The following is a 16,165-nucleotide window of genomic DNA, read 5'->3' on the forward strand; positions in this document are numbered from 1 at the left end:
AAAAATAAAAAAGAACAAAGACAACCCATCTCAGAGAAGGAGAAGCGTGAAGAGAGATAAAAAGAAGAATTCGACCGAGACGGGACTCGAACCCGCAAACCTTTGGTACCGGAAACCAACGCGCTACCATTGCGCCACCCGGCCGATTATTGACAAGATAACAATCCTGCATAATCTACAATTGACGTTTTCCATACCCGGTGGCACGAGATGTAGGCGGCAATCTCCATGGTTAGGCCACCGCTTGCCGTGCTGTCTCATCATGAGACTAACAGTGGTTCCATGTTCGACACTTAGGATTAATTGCGCCCAGCCCATTGGATATTGCTACCTACTCTATGGCTCCGTTGTCGCCTATATCGAGTTGTACTATACGCGCCGACGGATTCCTTCTCCCTCTCGGCGGCCGATTGGGATCCGGAATCTTGCCCAGTTTCTCCATAATTAGGCGACACGGTGGTATCGGGCTGAACGTTGCCTAGCTGTTCGGCGATGCTAGAGACAATTTAGGTAATGCTTTTCTTGGAACATGACTTGAAGTAGTAATCTTTGTGGAAACTCTATAATACCTGCTATATACACCATAACGCCTGGCCAAATGTCCATGATTAAACCCGTATCAATATCTCCAAGTACTGTGGTCTAGCCAGTAGTATACTGGTATGCTATATATATACCTCTAAAGGGTCGATAAGATCGAGTGCGAAGAAACAAAGTTTGTACAAGTGGCAATCATGCATATCGCCATTTACATATACGATTGTTGTAGTTCTTCTCCGAGCTAGGTGTGCCTCACGGGAAAGCGCACACGGGGTTAGTGAGGGGGAATAATATTACTTCCCATACCGCGTAGTAGGGTGCTAATGTTCGTACCCGGCTCCCCGTTGCCACGGACTGGCATTGTTGGCTGCCCTGTACGCATGTGGCGATGGCGTGCGAATGGGCGAGACGTTGTATCCCCGATCGACCGGTGAGGCACCTGGGTGGCTGTATTCAGACGGACTAAGATTATTATGGCCAGACTCGTAGGGCGATGCGCTGCGAGTGTCACTGGATGGGAAGAGAGGGACGGACGGGTCAAGTGGAGACGATGGTGAATGGTTTGCCCCGGTCATATGGTTCGGGGATGCCCGGTCTGACGGCTGGAGGCTGTTGGCATGGTTTGGAGGAACTTCATTATGAGCGAAGGGGTTCTCCTTCTGGTTTTGGTCGGGGGAACCTCGCGCTGCGGCACCTAGAGCATCTAATTCTGTCATGTGTGTGCGAGACATGATGGAGGAACCGTCGTCTTTCATCACTTGGTACTTATTGTCTGGGTTTTTGGACACGAGGGCCATGATCGAAGCGATTAGGATGACGATAAGGAGGATGAGGGTGAGGATGGCATTGTAGACGAACAGGATAACGCCCAGGATACTCGTGGCCATGTCGCGCTCTCGGAAGTTGAATATCAGGAGTAGAAGAGTGTTGAGGAAATTGATGGATGTGACGCTGATATTCATGATGTTGGTCTTCTTGTCCATCCACGGCCGAATAACGCAGACTGCGACCAGCATGAGAACCTCAATGACAAACAGCGCCGCAATCTGAACGGATGATGAAGGCTGGCATAGCGCGACGAAGATGCCCTTCACGAAGATATACACCACCATTAGCGTGAAGAAGTAGTATGCCGGGGAGCGGTGGTGTGCGTATAGGAAGCCCCATTTATTCAAAAACACAGTATCGTTCTGTAGCATAAAGGCTGAGCTCTTGTATACCTCAACCGAGCGCCTTGCCTTGCGTATGATGCGTATAGCTGCCATGACTAGTATAGCAGTCGTCGACAGAAGCATGACAACGGCTAGGATTACCTCGGCGGGGGAATCATGACTGGCAAATTCCCAGAGACAGAGAACGCATACTGCGGGATAACACATGAGGATCAGGCGGAGCAGGATGCCTTTCATTGTGACTGCCCATGTGCTGCTGTCCATCTTAGTACTGTCCGTTTTCCCGGATTTTGCAAGAAGACCAGAGACAAGCCGGACCAATCCTACAATCAGCATCGTGAATCCGATAAAGACAATGATGAAGATGAACCCGGTCATAAAAATATCCGTCCGCTCAATGCTGGCCTTGAAGCCAACACGTACGATGCCATAGATAGTTTTAGATCCGTCGGGCGCTGCGCCTTCTCCAGACTCTCTCTTCATCAATGCGCCTGCGCCGAAATTCAACGATCGTTTCCGCTTGAGTACATTGACGGACGTATTTTCAAGGTCAGACAGTAAGGTCGATGAAGTGCCGCCCGTGGCCCGAAGATACCAATTGGCAATCTTTTGAATAAAGCCTAGATGCATAATGCCCATGCTCCACTGGAAGTTCTGAGTCCAGGACTCCACGATCGGGGGCATGTGGACACTGGTCATGCCGAGAATGGCTTGAGACTGCACGAAGCCAAAAAGCGCAAGCGATTTAGCTGCGACATGCAATGCAGCATGTGAATATCCTAGTATCGATGCAATCCCGGAGGATGCCAGACCCAGACCGATGACCAGCGCTATGACCCACCCTACTGCCTGTTGGTATACAGATTTGCTATTGGAGAGGCTAGCTTCCATGCAGGCAATGGGAGCCCCCGTATCTGTGGAATTAATGTAGACGCGGACAGATGCGTCGAGATCAGGCACGGTGTATGCAACGTCTAGCGGGATCCATTCGTCAGTCTGCGTTGCACCAGCGACGCGGGCGGGTGCATCTTACTCGGAACTTGGCTGATAACGGACTGCGGCAAAGTCGTCTGGATAGCCGGAATCTCAAGCTTGCCAATGTTCATGGGACACAGGCGCTGTTCCTTCATTTGGCATGGGTCCAGTGTCTTCGTGATGACCTCTTTGCCGTAGGCCGTCAACGAAAGGTCCGCCACCACATTTCCGGAGATAGCTACCGTGCCGTTGAAACCTATGGAGAGGAGACGGTCATCCGGTGTAAACGTTACGTTGAAAAATGTAGCTGTAAAGTTCTTGTTGTCGGTACATAGGTCTAAAGAGTTGGATTTGATTACTCGCGAAGCAGAGACAGGCACAGAGCAAAGAAACGTGAGTATCGAGAGTATTGATATTAGAAGCATATCTGCTTTGAGGTAAGGAGAGGATAGGAAAAGAGCCCGGAAGAAATCAAAGTACAAACGGGGATAATTTTCCTGGGGAAGAACCGGTCATTTGTGTCGACTGCACGAGCGATGAGATCGTTGGAGGTCAGTTTCGTGGAGTGCGCCTGGACCCTGGGGCGAGTGACCTCAGCTCACATTAAAGAGATTTAGGTTGACGTATGCTAGGGCTCAGTGTGGGACTGTGATCGGCCACCAACCATTCCGATGAACAGGTCTTCTCCGCTAGGATTTGCGGTCTCCTGAAAGCCAGAGTCATACTCTTACTTTATTAGGCTATCACTATACGAACGTACAGAGTGTCTTTGTCGTGCCCTGTATGACGAGACTGTATCACCGTCTAACTGGTGCATCTATCTTGGCTGTAGCCAATGGTGGGAACCGCATCGCCCTGGGAATGGAGCAGGTCATATTTCTGGTTTGATATACCTAACCGCGCGTAGTACTTAATAGCAGGCCTCATTTGTAACATGAAACGTGTGGGACATTGTGAAAAAGCTTTGACTTTGGATTGTTAGAATTAACATTCAGATTTAAAATCAGTCAACAAAATTATTTAAGGGGAGATTAGCCAAGTGAAACGGGGCAGTGTACCGCATGGTTAACAGTTGGAACACGGTTATGATTGGTGTTTTGACGGGGCTGTGTTGAGCAGGATCTCTGGGTGAAATTGCTAAAAAAAAAGAGAGAACAGGGCACAAAAGAGGGGGACAAGAAGCTAAAAGAACTAAGCTCTAGGGTTCAGCGGCGATCTAAACTGAGTGCAGTATATGTGGGGACTATCAGTGGAACTCTGCCGCGTAAAAGACGGAACAAAAGCTAATCACAAGGGGGAAGTCAAACACGATAGCAGAGTCTTAAGACTCTAAACGAGTACGGTTGACCTTCCTTAGTCAGGTACTGCACCTTGGCGCCCAGTCTGACTCTCAAGAGCCTTGACCAACCTCCTCTGTCCCATATTCTCTCAGGGGATCGTACCCTAAGGAGATTCGCAACGAGCTTGTTGAAACGACGTCATATATTATGATCCACCCCCACGCGTGGATTTCTGTAAGACTGTAAAGGATTTCAGTGTATGTTGTTGATTCTACCCTTTTCCGTTCTGCTTGCTCCTGTGTTGACTCCGCCCGGGCTGGTGGGAAGATGGATCGCAGTCTCGGACCGTATCGGTTCGGCTACCCCGACGATGGACTCGCCAGGTACACATTAGGTGATGTGTTGGAACAGTACCTCTCGTGCGATGAGTATTTCTGGTGGCAAAATTTGCGCGTCGGAAAGAAGGTTTTCAAATTCCAGGCCTTTCTGCATACGCGGGAAGAAGAACAGATGAAGATCTGGAAATCATTCCGGCAAATGAGAACAGTAAACAGTACGTTAGATTCTTCGCTCTTATATTTCCTTCTGCGTCTCTTCTATTTATAGCTATCTGGAGACCCTCGATCGTCAACGCATACTAAAAAAATTTGAAGGGCCAATGGAAGCTGCCATTGACATTCAAAGGCCACGTCTGGGACAGTTTCTGTTGACTTGGATGAAAGAGTCAGAACTTCGCCAGGCGAAGAATATTTTAGAGGAACAGTGCGATAGGAGATATGAAACCGCCATCAAAGCTATAGACACCGAGCTCGTCAACAAGGAGGGGGAAGACGGTGTAAAACATGGTTCTTCATGGTTAGTAAAATCACTTCTGCTTCTGACTTTCCTCTGGTTTCCTTGTCTTTCTCTTCTTAACTAACGGAGCATGAACCAAGTTTCCCAACGGGATGCTTCTGCTGTGCGGATTGTTGTTAATTTATTCCTGATGGTGGATGTCTATGACGACGGATCTTCATACTCTCGATACCCTTTTTTTGCGGTGGCGATATTTAGTTGCCAAGATGTTGGTTGTTTAATGGATGCTAAAATCAATTGGTCCGTCATTTTTCAAGAGATCCACGGTGTGGATCTGCCACGTTGCCTTACAGACTGCGTTGGACAAAAGCAGTAAGTTTGAAGTAGAATGTACGTAGCCTGTGTCTCTATAATTAAGGGTCCACGCCGTCGTGATTCAAAGTTCCACGATGTAACACCCCGGGCTGGATTTCGTTTCCGGCTCTTCCTTATGCCCCTCTCCGGTAATTAGTAGGCCCGAATATCGTGAACGATACCGGACAAGCTATGTTTCAGATATGTGCTTTGCTGGGGTATCTTCATGCCCCTTATTTTTGTTACAAGGGCCCGCGGGATGGCTTCACGACATATGATAGTTAGTGATGCCTAAAGATCCCATTGTAGCTTCGAATGTCCCATGACAAAGAACGAAGGATGACGATATCTCTAATCTCGAGATAGGGCTGCGTGCGATGCACGTGGCTCGGAAAGGTAAAGCGGGGGTTTATTTTTAGCCTCAACGTCTGACCCCGAAAGATGATGACATGTCGAGAAGATGTCCCCAGTATTTTCCAAACCATAGCGTGATTAAGAAAGAAAGGGATACGTGAAATGAGTTCAATATCCGAACTGACAAAGAGATCTCGGCGAAGTGCGCCGAAAGTCAAAACTGGTTGTCTTACGTGCAAGTAAGGGACGGTCGATACATTCCCCACCGTGTGAAATTGGACATGTCTAACTTGAGTCCCGGACTGTGAAGGATTCGCCGGGTAAAATGTGATGAGCAAAAGCCTAGCTGCCTCCGATGCACCAGCACCGGCCGCCACTGCGACGGATATCCGTCCGACCACATGCCTCTGATGCAGAAGCGGGTTTGGAGGCCAGCCTCGATTGACTCATATTGCATCCCATTCAAAGTACCTGGTAGCCAGGCCGATAGGCAGCTGTTACACTATTACTGCTGTCAGGCTGCAGAGAGCTTATCGAGTTATACCGATCCGACCCTGTGGACCACTTTAATCCTGCAAAGAAGCCATCACGAGCCCGTCATCCGTAATGCACTGGTGACCTTAAGCTCTCTTTACCAAGATCACCTATCTGGGGAGTTATCTTGCTACAACAATGACAATCTTCCACCTATGAGCATTTTACAGCGCATCGCCAAGTGTCATCGACAGCTGAGGATATATCTTTCCTCCCCAGGTGCCTTGCCGGAAGTCGCGCTTACCTGCAGTGTTCTGTTTTATGCCTTTGAGGCTCTCATCGGCAATACCCAGCAAGCAATAAAACATCTCGACCTTAGCCTGACGCTCTTACAACGATGCCAGAAGGACTCCTCTCCATCGACGTCCAAGCCCGATGATATCGTTCCCCATCTGGCAGCTTTGCTCTCATGTCTGGACGTGCAAGCCAGCATTTACGATAAACAACGGGGACTTCCTAGACTCGTCTTGACATCCCCCAGCGAAATATGCGGCACGCACAGCGTTGTACCCGAGGTTTTTATGGATGTCGCTCAGGGCGAGGCTGTGCTTCTAAAGCTTCAGAATTGGATAGCCAGACACCTCGCAATTAATGCCCGAGTCAAGCATAAACCGTTAGCAGAAATACCTCCAGACGTACTACATGAGAGAAGGGTTCTAGAAGGGCAGCTTCAACGATATCTGACTGCGGTAGATAAGCTATATCAGGGTAGCGAAGAAAAAGTCGCTAAGCGTATACTGTTGTTGCGTATACAAGCACGAATGTACTACGGCGTGATCAACTATCGTTTCCCTTTGCCATGCTCTGGACAGTCCAGCATCATCCATTCACTATCGCCGTTAACCGTTCGGTGCCCTCCAGGTCCCGACGATTGGATTGATACTGCACTTTCGGAGATATCAGTTCTTCTTGATACCTCCCCCCAATATACTGCTTACAGAAGTCGGCCCTTTACATTATCGACCCAGCTTGTTGGGGGCCTGCTACATGCCTGTCTCAGGACGACTCGTCAGGACACATTGAAGACTGCGCTGTCCCTCCTGCAACACCCCAACCTCCCAAGCCGAGACGGGCTGTGGGATGCTAAAGCGACCGAATCTGCCATTCGCAGCCTTCTGGCGCAGTTCAGCGCAGAGCATGATGCAGATGACAGACTCTTATCCATCTTGATCTTAGATGAATCGGATTAAATGGTTTAACTATGGCACATGAACGTATTACGACCCACTCGCAGTTAGGTATATGGAGGAGATGATATACGTTTGGTCTCCACTCATAACTACAGAAATGAATCAAGCTGTGTTTCCAATACGCGCGAAAAGCATTGACTGTATATATGAAGATGACCTAAGCTGTAGAATTCATCTATCCATTGAAGCTCAATGCAAATGCATGCGAAACTCTTGACATTTTCCCGTATGCCGCTTCGGGTCCCTTATAGCTCCCGCAACCGCAATCCTACAACAGATACCTACTCCCCAACCTCCACAGAGAGACAAATCCCCGGTGCGTTACAATTATCATATAGACCCAGGTCGTTCTCCACGCGCAGGCAGACCTCCTTCCACTCCACAACAGCCCTGACCTGGTCCCTGGACAATTTGCGACCGGTCATCTCTTCAGGTTCGGCACGCCAGCCCAGCTTTCGGTCCACAATAACAGCCTCAGAGGTTCCTGTGAGTCTACCCCAGAACGACTTCTTCTGCTTAGGCTTACTGTCTTTATTCGACTTTAGCGATTGGGTTTCTTTAGCAGATGTAGGGATCTCATTCTCATCCTGCCCCTCAACATGATGACCACTCGCTGCAAGCCTAGCCCGAAGCGAGGACTCCAATTCCCGCAACACGGCCGGCTGTCTCCAGAACTCCATCGTATGTGCCTCGCCCTCCAACTGAACAAGCTTCACCACCGTGGAAGTAGGAAATCCGACCGGCTCTGGCGCTTTAGGCGCGGAGTAGCTAGTTTTTTCTCTGGGCTGTAGGGACGTGACATTGGAGGGAATGAAAATGAAGGCGGTTTTGTACAGCCCTGAAGACCCTTGCTCAGCAAGAAGTGGATCAACATACTGGTCGAGGAGAGAATGAACGCGCTGAACTCGACTTGTATCTAGATGACGGTGCAGTGGTGCCGCCACGTCGAGTCTCATGTTATAGGGTGGTGCTTGTGTGGTGGATGATCGGACACTTTCTTCGTACGAGGGGATGGCATCCTCGTCATCTCGGTATTGTGATTTGGACATTTTTGGCTGAGAGGTGTATATTTCCCGATTTCCTATATCGTTTTCTGAGCGAGAGGTTGATCAAGAGGATTATGACATGCATGCAAGACGTAAGGCTGGCAATTTATCCCACTGTCCATCATCGCCACGTGATATTGTGTCACGAGGACCCGAGAGCCCCTTATGGTCTCTTCCGATTTCCATCGTCTGTCCATACAGTGACTCGCGGTAGATGCAACCATATCGTAACTGGTTCGGGCATAATACGGGCTTAGCGGCTTTTTCCGCGTCGGGCGCAGAGCACAGCCATGGTTTTCTGTGATACTATTTGTAGTTGTTCCTGGGGCAAAATTGTCCTAGAATATAGTAGAGTAGACTAGCTAATAGAACAATCAATGGAGATGTGTTAAGATTCATACACTATGCTCCTCGAGGAATGCTATACCTGTCTGAACATTCACAGAGCAAACGGATCGACAACGTCCCGATATACCCGAGTTCCTGATTCATGTACGGAGTACGGACAGAACCAATCAATGGCATGTTAGGCTGGAATGGAGAGCGGATTCCGCAAATCAGGGAATGCGCTCTTAGTGCAGGTAATTAAGTGGGGCAACAAGGCAGGTTTCCTTCTACGCCTTTTCCAGTATGTCGAGGAAGTTCTGAATCAATAGCCGCTGCGAGCTATGTCGGGCAATCGGGCAAAATCCTCCGACCCAACAATGCGATTGTTTCGGTAATTGGCTGTCGGGGTTGAAAGTATCTCGATCGGAGTCTAGCAGACCGGCCCGATATTGTCTGTCACGCGGGAGTATTTGTTAAATCTGACGTTCACGAGACATAAAGGTAGGTTGAGCCTCTTTTCAAGCATGTAGCGAACGCGCTCTTATACATATATCTATGAAGCGCTTATTCATACCGCATCATCAACGATAGGATAAAGCCCAAGACACTAGCAGGACAGGATGTCCCGGCCTATTCTGATCATCGGCGGCGGCCTAGGAGGCCTCTGCTTAGCACAAGCCCTCAGAAAACACAACATCCCCTTCAAGCTATTCGAAAAAGATGCAGAGATCGACTATCGCCCACAAGGGTACAGACTGCGCATCAGCGAGGACGGAATCTACGCCCTCCAATACGCCTTGACTCGAGAAATATACACACTCTTCGAACAGACATGTGCCGCAGGTCTCGCATTTGGGGTCCAAGTCAAACCGGACGGGTCACCCGTGGATGCCGCACACCGTATAGGACCCCCTCCCATCAAAGGTCCCAAACCGTATACAGTTGACCGGACCATATTCCGAAAAGTACTTCTCACGGGGCTGAAAGATGATGTGTTCTTCGGGAAGGCGCTCGATCATTACACGCTGCACGATGACAAGGTCTCTGCGCATTTCACGGATGGGAGTGTCGAGGATGGTGCCATTCTCGTCGGTGCGGATGGCGTGCGATCGCGTGTTCGAAAGCAGCTTATCCCTGGAGCCAAGGTTATCGATACGGGCATGCGTGCCCTGTATGGAAAGACGCCCATAACGCCAGAGTTTCTTGCGCGGTTTCCAGAGCAATACCAACGAGGAATGAATATAGCCATTGATGACTCTGTTTCAGAGGGACAGGTGTCTCTGCTTTTCGAATCTACGTGGTTCCCGAATGCGGATACTATCTCTAAGCCTGAGCTTCCGAGTCCATATGTCTATTGGGTGCTTGGAGCCCATTCTTCGAGATTAGGCGTCCCAGATGAGAAGCTGCTGTGTCTAAGCAGTGATGAAGCAGCTGATCTGGCGATCCATATAACGGAAAACTGGAGCCCTGGGCTACGGGCCGTCTTTGAAATGCAGGGTAGGGGACAGGCATCGACATTAAGAATCTCATCCGCTCCGTTAGATCTCCCCGTTTGGGAGATTTCACCGCGGGTGACGCTGCTGGGCGATGCGGTTCACGTAATGCCGCCGACGGGAGCCTTGGGTCTTGTCACAGCGCTCAGGGATTCGGCGGATCTGGCTAGGAAAATTGTCGATGCTGGTGGCATTGAGAACGTTGATGCGAGTGTGATTGATAATTATGAGAGTGAAATGAGAGAGTTTGCAAAGATGGCTCTTGGAAGGAGTTGGCAAGGTGGTCTGAAGACTTTTGGACTCAGGCCGGTTGAGGAGTGTGAAATGGTTGATATGTAGCCGCTGTTACTTTTCCTCTCATATTTCCTGTTCCCCTGTTTAAGTCTCATCTTAGTAATTCCCTTAATCATATATTGCTATCTCGAGTGAGCGCATCAGAAGGACTAAGTAGTCCTGCTCACGAATCTAATTTTTATCACTCATATCTGTCATCTGCTCGTTTCCTAGAGATTTCAGAGCAAAGGTTACCATGAATTTTCATTAAGCCATCAATATCTATCTCGTTTCGCCAACCCTCCGAATCCTATATCTAGTAACTTGGGATCCATCACTAAGATCTACAGCAACTGGCTGTAATGTATATCTGAAGACCCAAGGGGCTATAATAAACCGTAGGAGGTAATATATGATGCCCAGTGATAAGATAGCCAGAGCAACTACGGGGCTTAGCCAGTACGGAAGGTTAGTGCTTCCCTTTCCATTCGGCGGTGGGATGAAAGGCATAATGAGCAGGAACTTCGTATAGTCAGACAGGGAACAACTAAGAGACCCTAAGGCATGGTGGAGAACTCACTATGTTACCGGCAAGGTAGAATGCAATCACCGCCCATGGAGCGGAAAATGCAGATGCCCAGCTCTCGTCTTTGGTGAGTCGAAGCTTGACTAAACCCACTGTGATGGCTGTCAAGAGGAAGGTCGTTGGATACGAACTCAAGCTGACAATGAAGTTGAAGGCGTCGCCTGCTGGGGGCGCACAGATGAATAGTACTGTAACCCCTAGATGGACAGCCAACGCAATAATGGGCGTCTTGAAGGGGCGGTTCTGCATCATGATATCAGGGAAGGGCGTTATCCCGTCTTTGGCAAGCTCCTGTAGGACTCGAGCTGTACATAGAAAAATGTTAGCTTCAGGGTTCTTAGCATATCGCGAGCAGGTAGTGACTTACGGACTGTATATGCGATGCCGAGCAGATGGCCCACGGCCGAGATAGCAACAAGGGCAGGAAGAGCTTTTGTTGCGGCCGAGTCTCCAAATACATTTCTAAACAGCGATGCCGCGATTGTGATATTGGAGTTAGTAAATTCCTCTGTTGGTACCGCAGCGAACTACTCTCGTGGAATACATCAGTATGAAATCCCTTGTAAATAGTGGTTGGGCGTGATACGTACGTAGGCCACGTTTGCCAGAAGATACAGAACGGTGATTATACCCATTGCCGATGGAAGGGCAACGCGAAGAGTCTTCTGGGGATTCTTCACTTCTGATAAGACCTAAGCAAGCAGCATAATCTAGTTAGAGGACCGAAGGACCCACAATGGGGGATAGCTCATACCGCATTGACATTATCATATCCCTGGAATGAAAAGATGGCATCCAGAAGCGCAGTGCCGATGTTATAACCATTATTCGACGTTCCTTTGAATGATGTGTGGATATCGAAATTATGAGGATCTGGCACCCTACGATGACCGGCAAGAGCAGCAAACCCAGTGCACACGATGAATAGTAAGGTGAAGAGCTTGACCGCGCTGAGGAGATCTTGTAATCCTCTTCCTACTCTTGGAGAGATAGTATGAAGGCCCACTGCAAAGGCAGCAGCTGCAATGGCTACGCCACGGAGTTTCCACGTAGTTGATTCAACGCCCCCAGCAAGAAGAAGGTAGGAGGAGGATGTAATAGCGTTACTAGCAGAGACCTCTGACCAGTATCAAGATAAGTAAGGAGAATATTGCAGAGTTTGAAATGCTTGACTCACGAAGGAAAACACAATAAAAGAGATATACGCATGTCTGTAGAAGCTTTGGGGAGAATGATCGTTCCAGGTAGACCTTGATGCCCCCGGAACGCGGGATGCCGCTTCCAAACTCTAGCATCACCAGAGCACCACATGTAGAGATCATTCCTGCAATAACCCAGAGCATTAGAGCCATGCCAACACTTCCACTGAGCTTATAAATGGTTGCTGGAGTTGAAAATATCCTTGGTAAAGGTTAGCGACGGCGAGTTCGCGAGCCACCGAAGATACAGCATACCCAGCACCAACAATCTTATTAACGACTAGAGAGATTGCTCCGAATGTGCCAATCTTCCTTTCTTGAAGTACATGCGACTCAATCACGTGCAAGGAGTCTTGCACTTTGAGATTGTCATTGTCGGAGTCTTCGTTTCGTGAACGCACTATGGGCAAGGAGCTGAGCAGGTACTCCTCCCTCTTCGAATTGGTTCCTACCTACCCCAAGTAATTGTGTCATCGTCTCGTCCCATCTTGTCACTGTCGATGTGCGAAATACCCCTCGGGTCTCGGTTGGTCCGTTCGGGTTGATCTGTGGTGCATTTATATGTTTTAGCTTTCCCCACAATGAGACGAAATGCCATGCAATTGCGTGACAGCAAAGCTATAATGGTTAAATCGCATCAAGCCTGAAAAGCTTAGATGATCCCACATGATCTCAGATAACGGGGTATGATAGGTAGTCGGTGGTTGGCCGAGGGGTTGCTAATGCATGGCTTCAGATATGCTCGCGATGGTGTCATCGCACCGGCGCGGCCACCACAACCTATTCTTAGCTAGGATTTAATGTCTCCAAATTAACAACGATTACAACGCTTATCGTAGTAAATTCAGAAAAATTATTATTATAGTTTCACTGGTAAATTAAAGATCAGAACACCGGGCACTTGCCTTGACGATCTTAGCCTAGGGCTTACCGTCCCAGAGTTTCAACACCAGGTTTTGAAAGCTATCCCACGCAAGCCTTTGGAGATCTACTCAGAAGTGGACATCAGATCGCCTTGACAGTTGACGACCTACAATTCAATAAGAGCAGCACAAGCCGAGATAACTCAGTTATAATGATGGACGAGAGTCATTTTTTAGCTGGCTACCAATCCATAATACACGAACTGTCCGTATCTTGGACAATGGAGACGAAAATACCTGAAGCCCGGCCGCCCTAGGTGTGTATTTGAGAGTGTATGTGTTTTAAATCTTATTCATACTTATTGCAGCAGCTGCACCGCGAGAAAAGGAAGACCTAAGTACATGCATTGGTATCTATCCCAGACCTCATTTCATCCTTACCTATACCCAAGTCTTAGTGGCATCGTGGACCGACTGTCCCAGGCTTGTCCAAGCAGGAAGATCCGAGATTCTCTTCAAGAGTTCCTCAGCTCTCTGGTTAGCGACCTTGTTCTTATCTTCACCAATACTAGGGATGTCGTTCCATGAATAGGTGTATACAAACGCGAAGAGTCGCTCATTCTGTACATCCGGATAAATGAGAGCTGCGATGTGCACACGTGCATCACCCTGAACATTGACATAGTACTGTGGCGGGTTATACTTGAGCTCCTTCCCTTCTTCGCCAGGGAATCCATCCAATACAGCCTTAATCCAGCCATCAGCGCTGGGATAGCCCTGAATTTATGGGGAAAGGATGGTGCCCATGTTGGCATTCGGGAGGACTGTGTTCAGGACAAAGTGTGGCTTCTTCTCCTCCATGAATTTCCACGCGGCTTGTTCAGCTTGTGTTTTACTGGCAGAGTAAATATCCAGGCATCGCTGCGATCCTTCGTAAGGAGGAGGTGCCCAAGCAGCTTTGACAGCTGCTTCATTCCACGTTTCCTCATCCATAGTGAACACTTTGTTCGGCTGTGGACTGGCGGCCGCGGCTGAGGATGATGTATTGACAGCCCGTCGCACCGAGGGCTCAGCGGCGGCAGAAGCCAGTACATTGACGGTTCCGTTGACAACCATAGGGGCGGCGATATTGGGGTCGTAAAACTGCATCACCGGTGTTGCCATATGGGCGATACTGGCTGCACCCTTGACGACGTCGAACGCACCGTCATGGGACATATCGGCGAGAGAGAATCGTCCAGGGCCATACTTAGCACCGAAGTAGTTATTCAACCTCGAGTTTTTCGTGGCGTTTCTGACAGTGCCCCGGACATTGTTCCCTTGTTGAAGTAGCTGATCGACCACATGGCTGGCGATAAATCCATTAGCTTCCGTCACGACGACAAGGGAGCCCTTTGGTATAGCCAGACCTACCCTGCCGAGAGAGCAGCCCCGATATATCGTCGAATGTCAAAAATGCCAACTGCTTCAGAACTAAATAATGAGAGATTGAACTGCTTAAAAAGACTTCGGGACGTGCAGCCTCGGAATGGGGAGACATCATCTACCGTGGGTCGGCCCGATAATGAGTGTTCGAGAATGGCCCTGTTTATACCGAGTGGATCCACCGATGACGCCAAACTGCATTCAAGACAAGGCCAGAGTCTGATATGATATAATAAACGGTGGAACCACACCAAGGAAGCCAGAAAATATCATATAATTGCATAGAAAGCTTCAGGGATACATGTGCAGGTACTCTTTCCCTATAAAGGAGGAATTCTTGCTCTTTTTGCTTAGCACGCGTGTGAAACCCCGTGCTAGAATGAGCCCTGAATATCAGAAAAATCAAAATGTGCGCCTCAAAGAGCGACTATGTCAGGTCACTTGGGGCTGGTACTCGATGTCCATGGCTACAGGTGGTATTGCGGTTCTGCTCTATAACACACCTTACCAATTCGCCGGCCTCGAAACCATTGGGAAGATTGTATACATCTTCAATTTGGTTCTTTTTCTCTCAATAACTCTTAGCTTGGGCTTCCGTTTCCTTACCAAGTCATCGGCCCTGAAGGAATCCTTCCAGCACTCAAACGAGACCCACTTTGTAGGCACTTGCCCTTTGGCGTTTGCAACTATCATCATCGGAGCTGAGAGCTACGGTACAAGTGCTTGTGGACCATGGCTCCAAGCCGTCCTACACATCATCTTTTGGATCTATGTCGCTATCTCCATCATTGAGGCTGTCTTCCACAATTGGTATCTGTATCACCATAGCATGGCCAGTCAACAGCCATTTGCACTGGTCCGACTACTACCTTCCTTCCCAGCCATGCTTTCCGGTACAATTGCGTCGGTTCTCGCATCCAAGCAGCCCCCAAAGCACGCCTTGCCCATTATCATTGGCGGCACAACATTACAAGGGTTCGGGTTCCTGATGTCTTTGTTCGTCTACGGAGAATACTTCTACCGCTTGAACAAAAGCGGCCTTCCGAAACCAGCTGAGCGACCGGAGATGTTCATCGCTGTGGGTCCATGGAGCTTCACAGCTCTTGCCCTGATCGGCATGGCGAAAGCAGCGGTGGAGAAGTTTCCGTCCCGATACATAATATCTTATGCGGATTCGTCTTCTAGTGAAACTATCACTGTGACGACTGGGGATATTGTTCTGGTCATTGCCGCCCTAGCGGGGGTTTTCTTGTGGGCGATCGCGTTTTTCTGTCTTTGTATCGCAATAGCCAGCGTGTTGGCGCTCTGTAAGCTTTGTGGAGGTGCTGGGGCACCTGGCATGTCGCTTCCGTATTGGAGTATGGTGTTTCCGAATACTGGGTTCGTGATTGCGACAATAAGGATTGGACAGGTGTTGCAGTCTGAAGCGGTGCTGTGGGTTGCTTCCGCTATGACTATCTTGCAGGTGGCAATATGGCTGATTGCAAGTGTGGCAACTATATGGGCTGTATGGACACGGCGGATGTTGTGGCCTGAAGATGCAGAGCCAGACGAAAGAGAAAAGGAATGTTAATGATCGAGCGGTCGGTTCCAGCAGGGACAACAGTCCCAGAGTCTCCAGATAGTATTATCCTCCCCGGGATATTCCAGGGGGCCAACATCTACCACCGCCCTTATGTATTCATCGAACAGCTACTCCATTATTGGAGTACATAGCTGACTGCGACGTCTGTCGGAGCTATGCTTAGTGCATTTTGTC

The 16,165-nt window shown here is 49.0% G+C and overlaps 8 protein-coding genes and 1 non-coding gene across 9 annotated transcripts; 4 read left to right on the plus strand and 5 right to left on the minus strand.

The window, feature by feature from the left end:
- Positions 1–71: 71 nt before the first annotated feature.
- On the minus strand, positions 72–144 carry BDV38DRAFT_t154. Its single transcript has one exon. It is a non-coding gene; the product is annotated as a tRNA-Arg (tRNA).
- A 398-nt stretch (positions 145–542) lies between these two features.
- On the minus strand, positions 543–3,768 carry BDV38DRAFT_249585 (transient receptor potential ion channel family protein). The gene is made up of 3 exons (XM_032054857.1): positions 3,746–3,768; positions 2,746–3,655; positions 543–2,686 (listed from the first exon to the last, which is right to left on the minus strand). Exons 2-3 carry the CDS (start codon positions 3,110–3,112, stop codon positions 861–863), a joined length of 2,193 nt encoding a protein of 730 aa, XP_031912535.1. The 5' UTR covers positions 3,113–3,655; positions 3,746–3,768; the 3' UTR covers positions 543–860.
- On the plus strand, positions 3,670–5,157 carry BDV38DRAFT_249592 (uncharacterized protein). Its single transcript, XM_032054858.1, has 5 exons — positions 3,670–4,024; positions 4,085–4,224; positions 4,295–4,520; positions 4,621–4,822; positions 4,903–5,157. Exons 3-5 carry the CDS (start codon positions 4,295–4,297, stop codon positions 4,940–4,942), a joined length of 468 nt encoding a protein of 155 aa, XP_031912536.1. The 5' UTR covers positions 3,670–4,024; positions 4,085–4,224; the 3' UTR covers positions 4,943–5,157.
- Positions 5,158–5,632: 475 nt separating this feature from the next.
- On the plus strand, positions 5,633–7,194 carry BDV38DRAFT_272063 (uncharacterized protein; the record flags this gene model as incomplete). The annotated part of the gene is made up of 2 exons (XM_032057424.1): positions 5,633–5,709; positions 5,835–7,194. The coding sequence occupies 2 exons, from the start codon at positions 5,633–5,635 to the stop codon at positions 7,192–7,194; spliced, it is 1,437 nt and encodes a 478-aa protein (XP_031912537.1).
- Positions 7,195–7,335: 141 nt separating this feature from the next.
- Positions 7,336–8,528, minus strand: BDV38DRAFT_112481 (uncharacterized protein). The gene has a single exon (XM_032050992.1). It carries the CDS (start codon positions 8,241–8,243, stop codon positions 7,476–7,478), a length of 768 nt encoding a protein of 255 aa, XP_031912538.1. The 5' UTR covers positions 8,244–8,528; the 3' UTR covers positions 7,336–7,475.
- Positions 8,529–8,641: 113 nt separating this feature from the next.
- BDV38DRAFT_249595 (FAD-dependent oxidoreductase) lies at positions 8,642–10,596 on the plus strand. Its single transcript, XM_032054859.1, has 2 exons — positions 8,642–9,068; positions 9,129–10,596. The coding sequence occupies exon 2, from the start codon at positions 9,188–9,190 to the stop codon at positions 10,397–10,399; it is 1,212 nt and encodes a 403-aa protein (XP_031912539.1). The 5' UTR covers positions 8,642–9,068; positions 9,129–9,187; the 3' UTR covers positions 10,400–10,596.
- Positions 10,597–10,606: 10 nt separating this feature from the next.
- On the minus strand, positions 10,607–12,605 carry BDV38DRAFT_293894 (amino acid/polyamine transporter I; the record flags this gene model as incomplete). The annotated part of the gene is made up of 8 exons (XM_032062369.1): positions 10,607–10,855; positions 10,914–11,224; positions 11,287–11,446; positions 11,510–11,611; positions 11,674–12,038; positions 12,097–12,320; positions 12,374–12,518; positions 12,575–12,605. The coding sequence occupies 8 exons, from the start codon at positions 12,603–12,605 to the stop codon at positions 10,616–10,618; spliced, it is 1,578 nt and encodes a 525-aa protein (XP_031912540.1). The 3' UTR covers positions 10,607–10,615.
- A 1,072-nt stretch (positions 12,606–13,677) lies between these two features.
- Positions 13,678–14,330, minus strand: BDV38DRAFT_249596 (uncharacterized protein). The gene has a single exon (XM_032054860.1). It carries the CDS (start codon positions 14,197–14,199, stop codon positions 13,765–13,767), a length of 435 nt encoding a protein of 144 aa, XP_031912541.1. The 5' UTR covers positions 14,200–14,330; the 3' UTR covers positions 13,678–13,764.
- A 455-nt stretch (positions 14,331–14,785) lies between these two features.
- Positions 14,786–15,979, plus strand: BDV38DRAFT_272068 (tellurite-resistance/dicarboxylate transporter family protein; the record flags this gene model as incomplete). Its single annotated transcript, XM_032057425.1, has 1 exon — positions 14,786–15,979. The coding sequence occupies one exon, from the start codon at positions 14,786–14,788 to the stop codon at positions 15,977–15,979; it is 1,194 nt and encodes a 397-aa protein (XP_031912542.1).
- Positions 15,980–16,165: the final 186 nt, after the last annotated feature.

Source organism: Aspergillus pseudotamarii, assembly GCF_009193445.1.
Source record: "Aspergillus pseudotamarii strain CBS 117625 unplaced genomic scaffold BDV38scaffold_34, whole genome shotgun sequence".
Classification (NCBI taxonomy): Eukaryota; Fungi; Ascomycota; class Eurotiomycetes; order Eurotiales; family Aspergillaceae; genus Aspergillus; species Aspergillus pseudotamarii.

Excerpts from the sequence above, each read along its gene's own strand:
- BDV38DRAFT_249596 (XM_032054860.1), bottom strand. The coding sequence starts at position 14,199 with ATGTCCCATGACGGTGCGTTCGACGTCGTCAAGGGTGCAGCCAGTATC.
- BDV38DRAFT_249592 (XM_032054858.1), top strand. The coding sequence starts at position 4,295 with ATGGATCGCAGTCTCGGACCGTATCGGTTCGGCTACCCCGACGATGGA. Across the intron at positions 4,521-4,620 it reads GCAAATGAGAACAGTAAACA|GGCCAATGGAAGCTGCCATT; the intron begins GTACGTTAGATT and ends AAAAATTTGAAG. Across the intron at positions 4,823-4,902 it reads GTAAAACATGGTTCTTCATG|TTTCCCAACGGGATGCTTCT; the intron begins GTTAGTAAAATC and ends GCATGAACCAAG.
- BDV38DRAFT_249585 (XM_032054857.1), bottom strand. The coding sequence starts at position 3,112 with ATGCTTCTAATATCAATACTCTCGATACTCACGTTTCTTTGCTCTGTG. Across the intron at positions 2,687-2,745 it reads CGTTATCAGCCAAGTTCCGA|ACGTTGCATACACCGTGCCT; the intron begins GTAAGATGCACC and ends GGATCCCGCTAG.
- BDV38DRAFT_112481 (XM_032050992.1), bottom strand. The coding sequence starts at position 8,243 with ATGTCCAAATCACAATACCGAGATGACGAGGATGCCATCCCCTCGTAC.
- BDV38DRAFT_249595 (XM_032054859.1), top strand. The coding sequence starts at position 9,188 with ATGTCCCGGCCTATTCTGATCATCGGCGGCGGCCTAGGAGGCCTCTGC.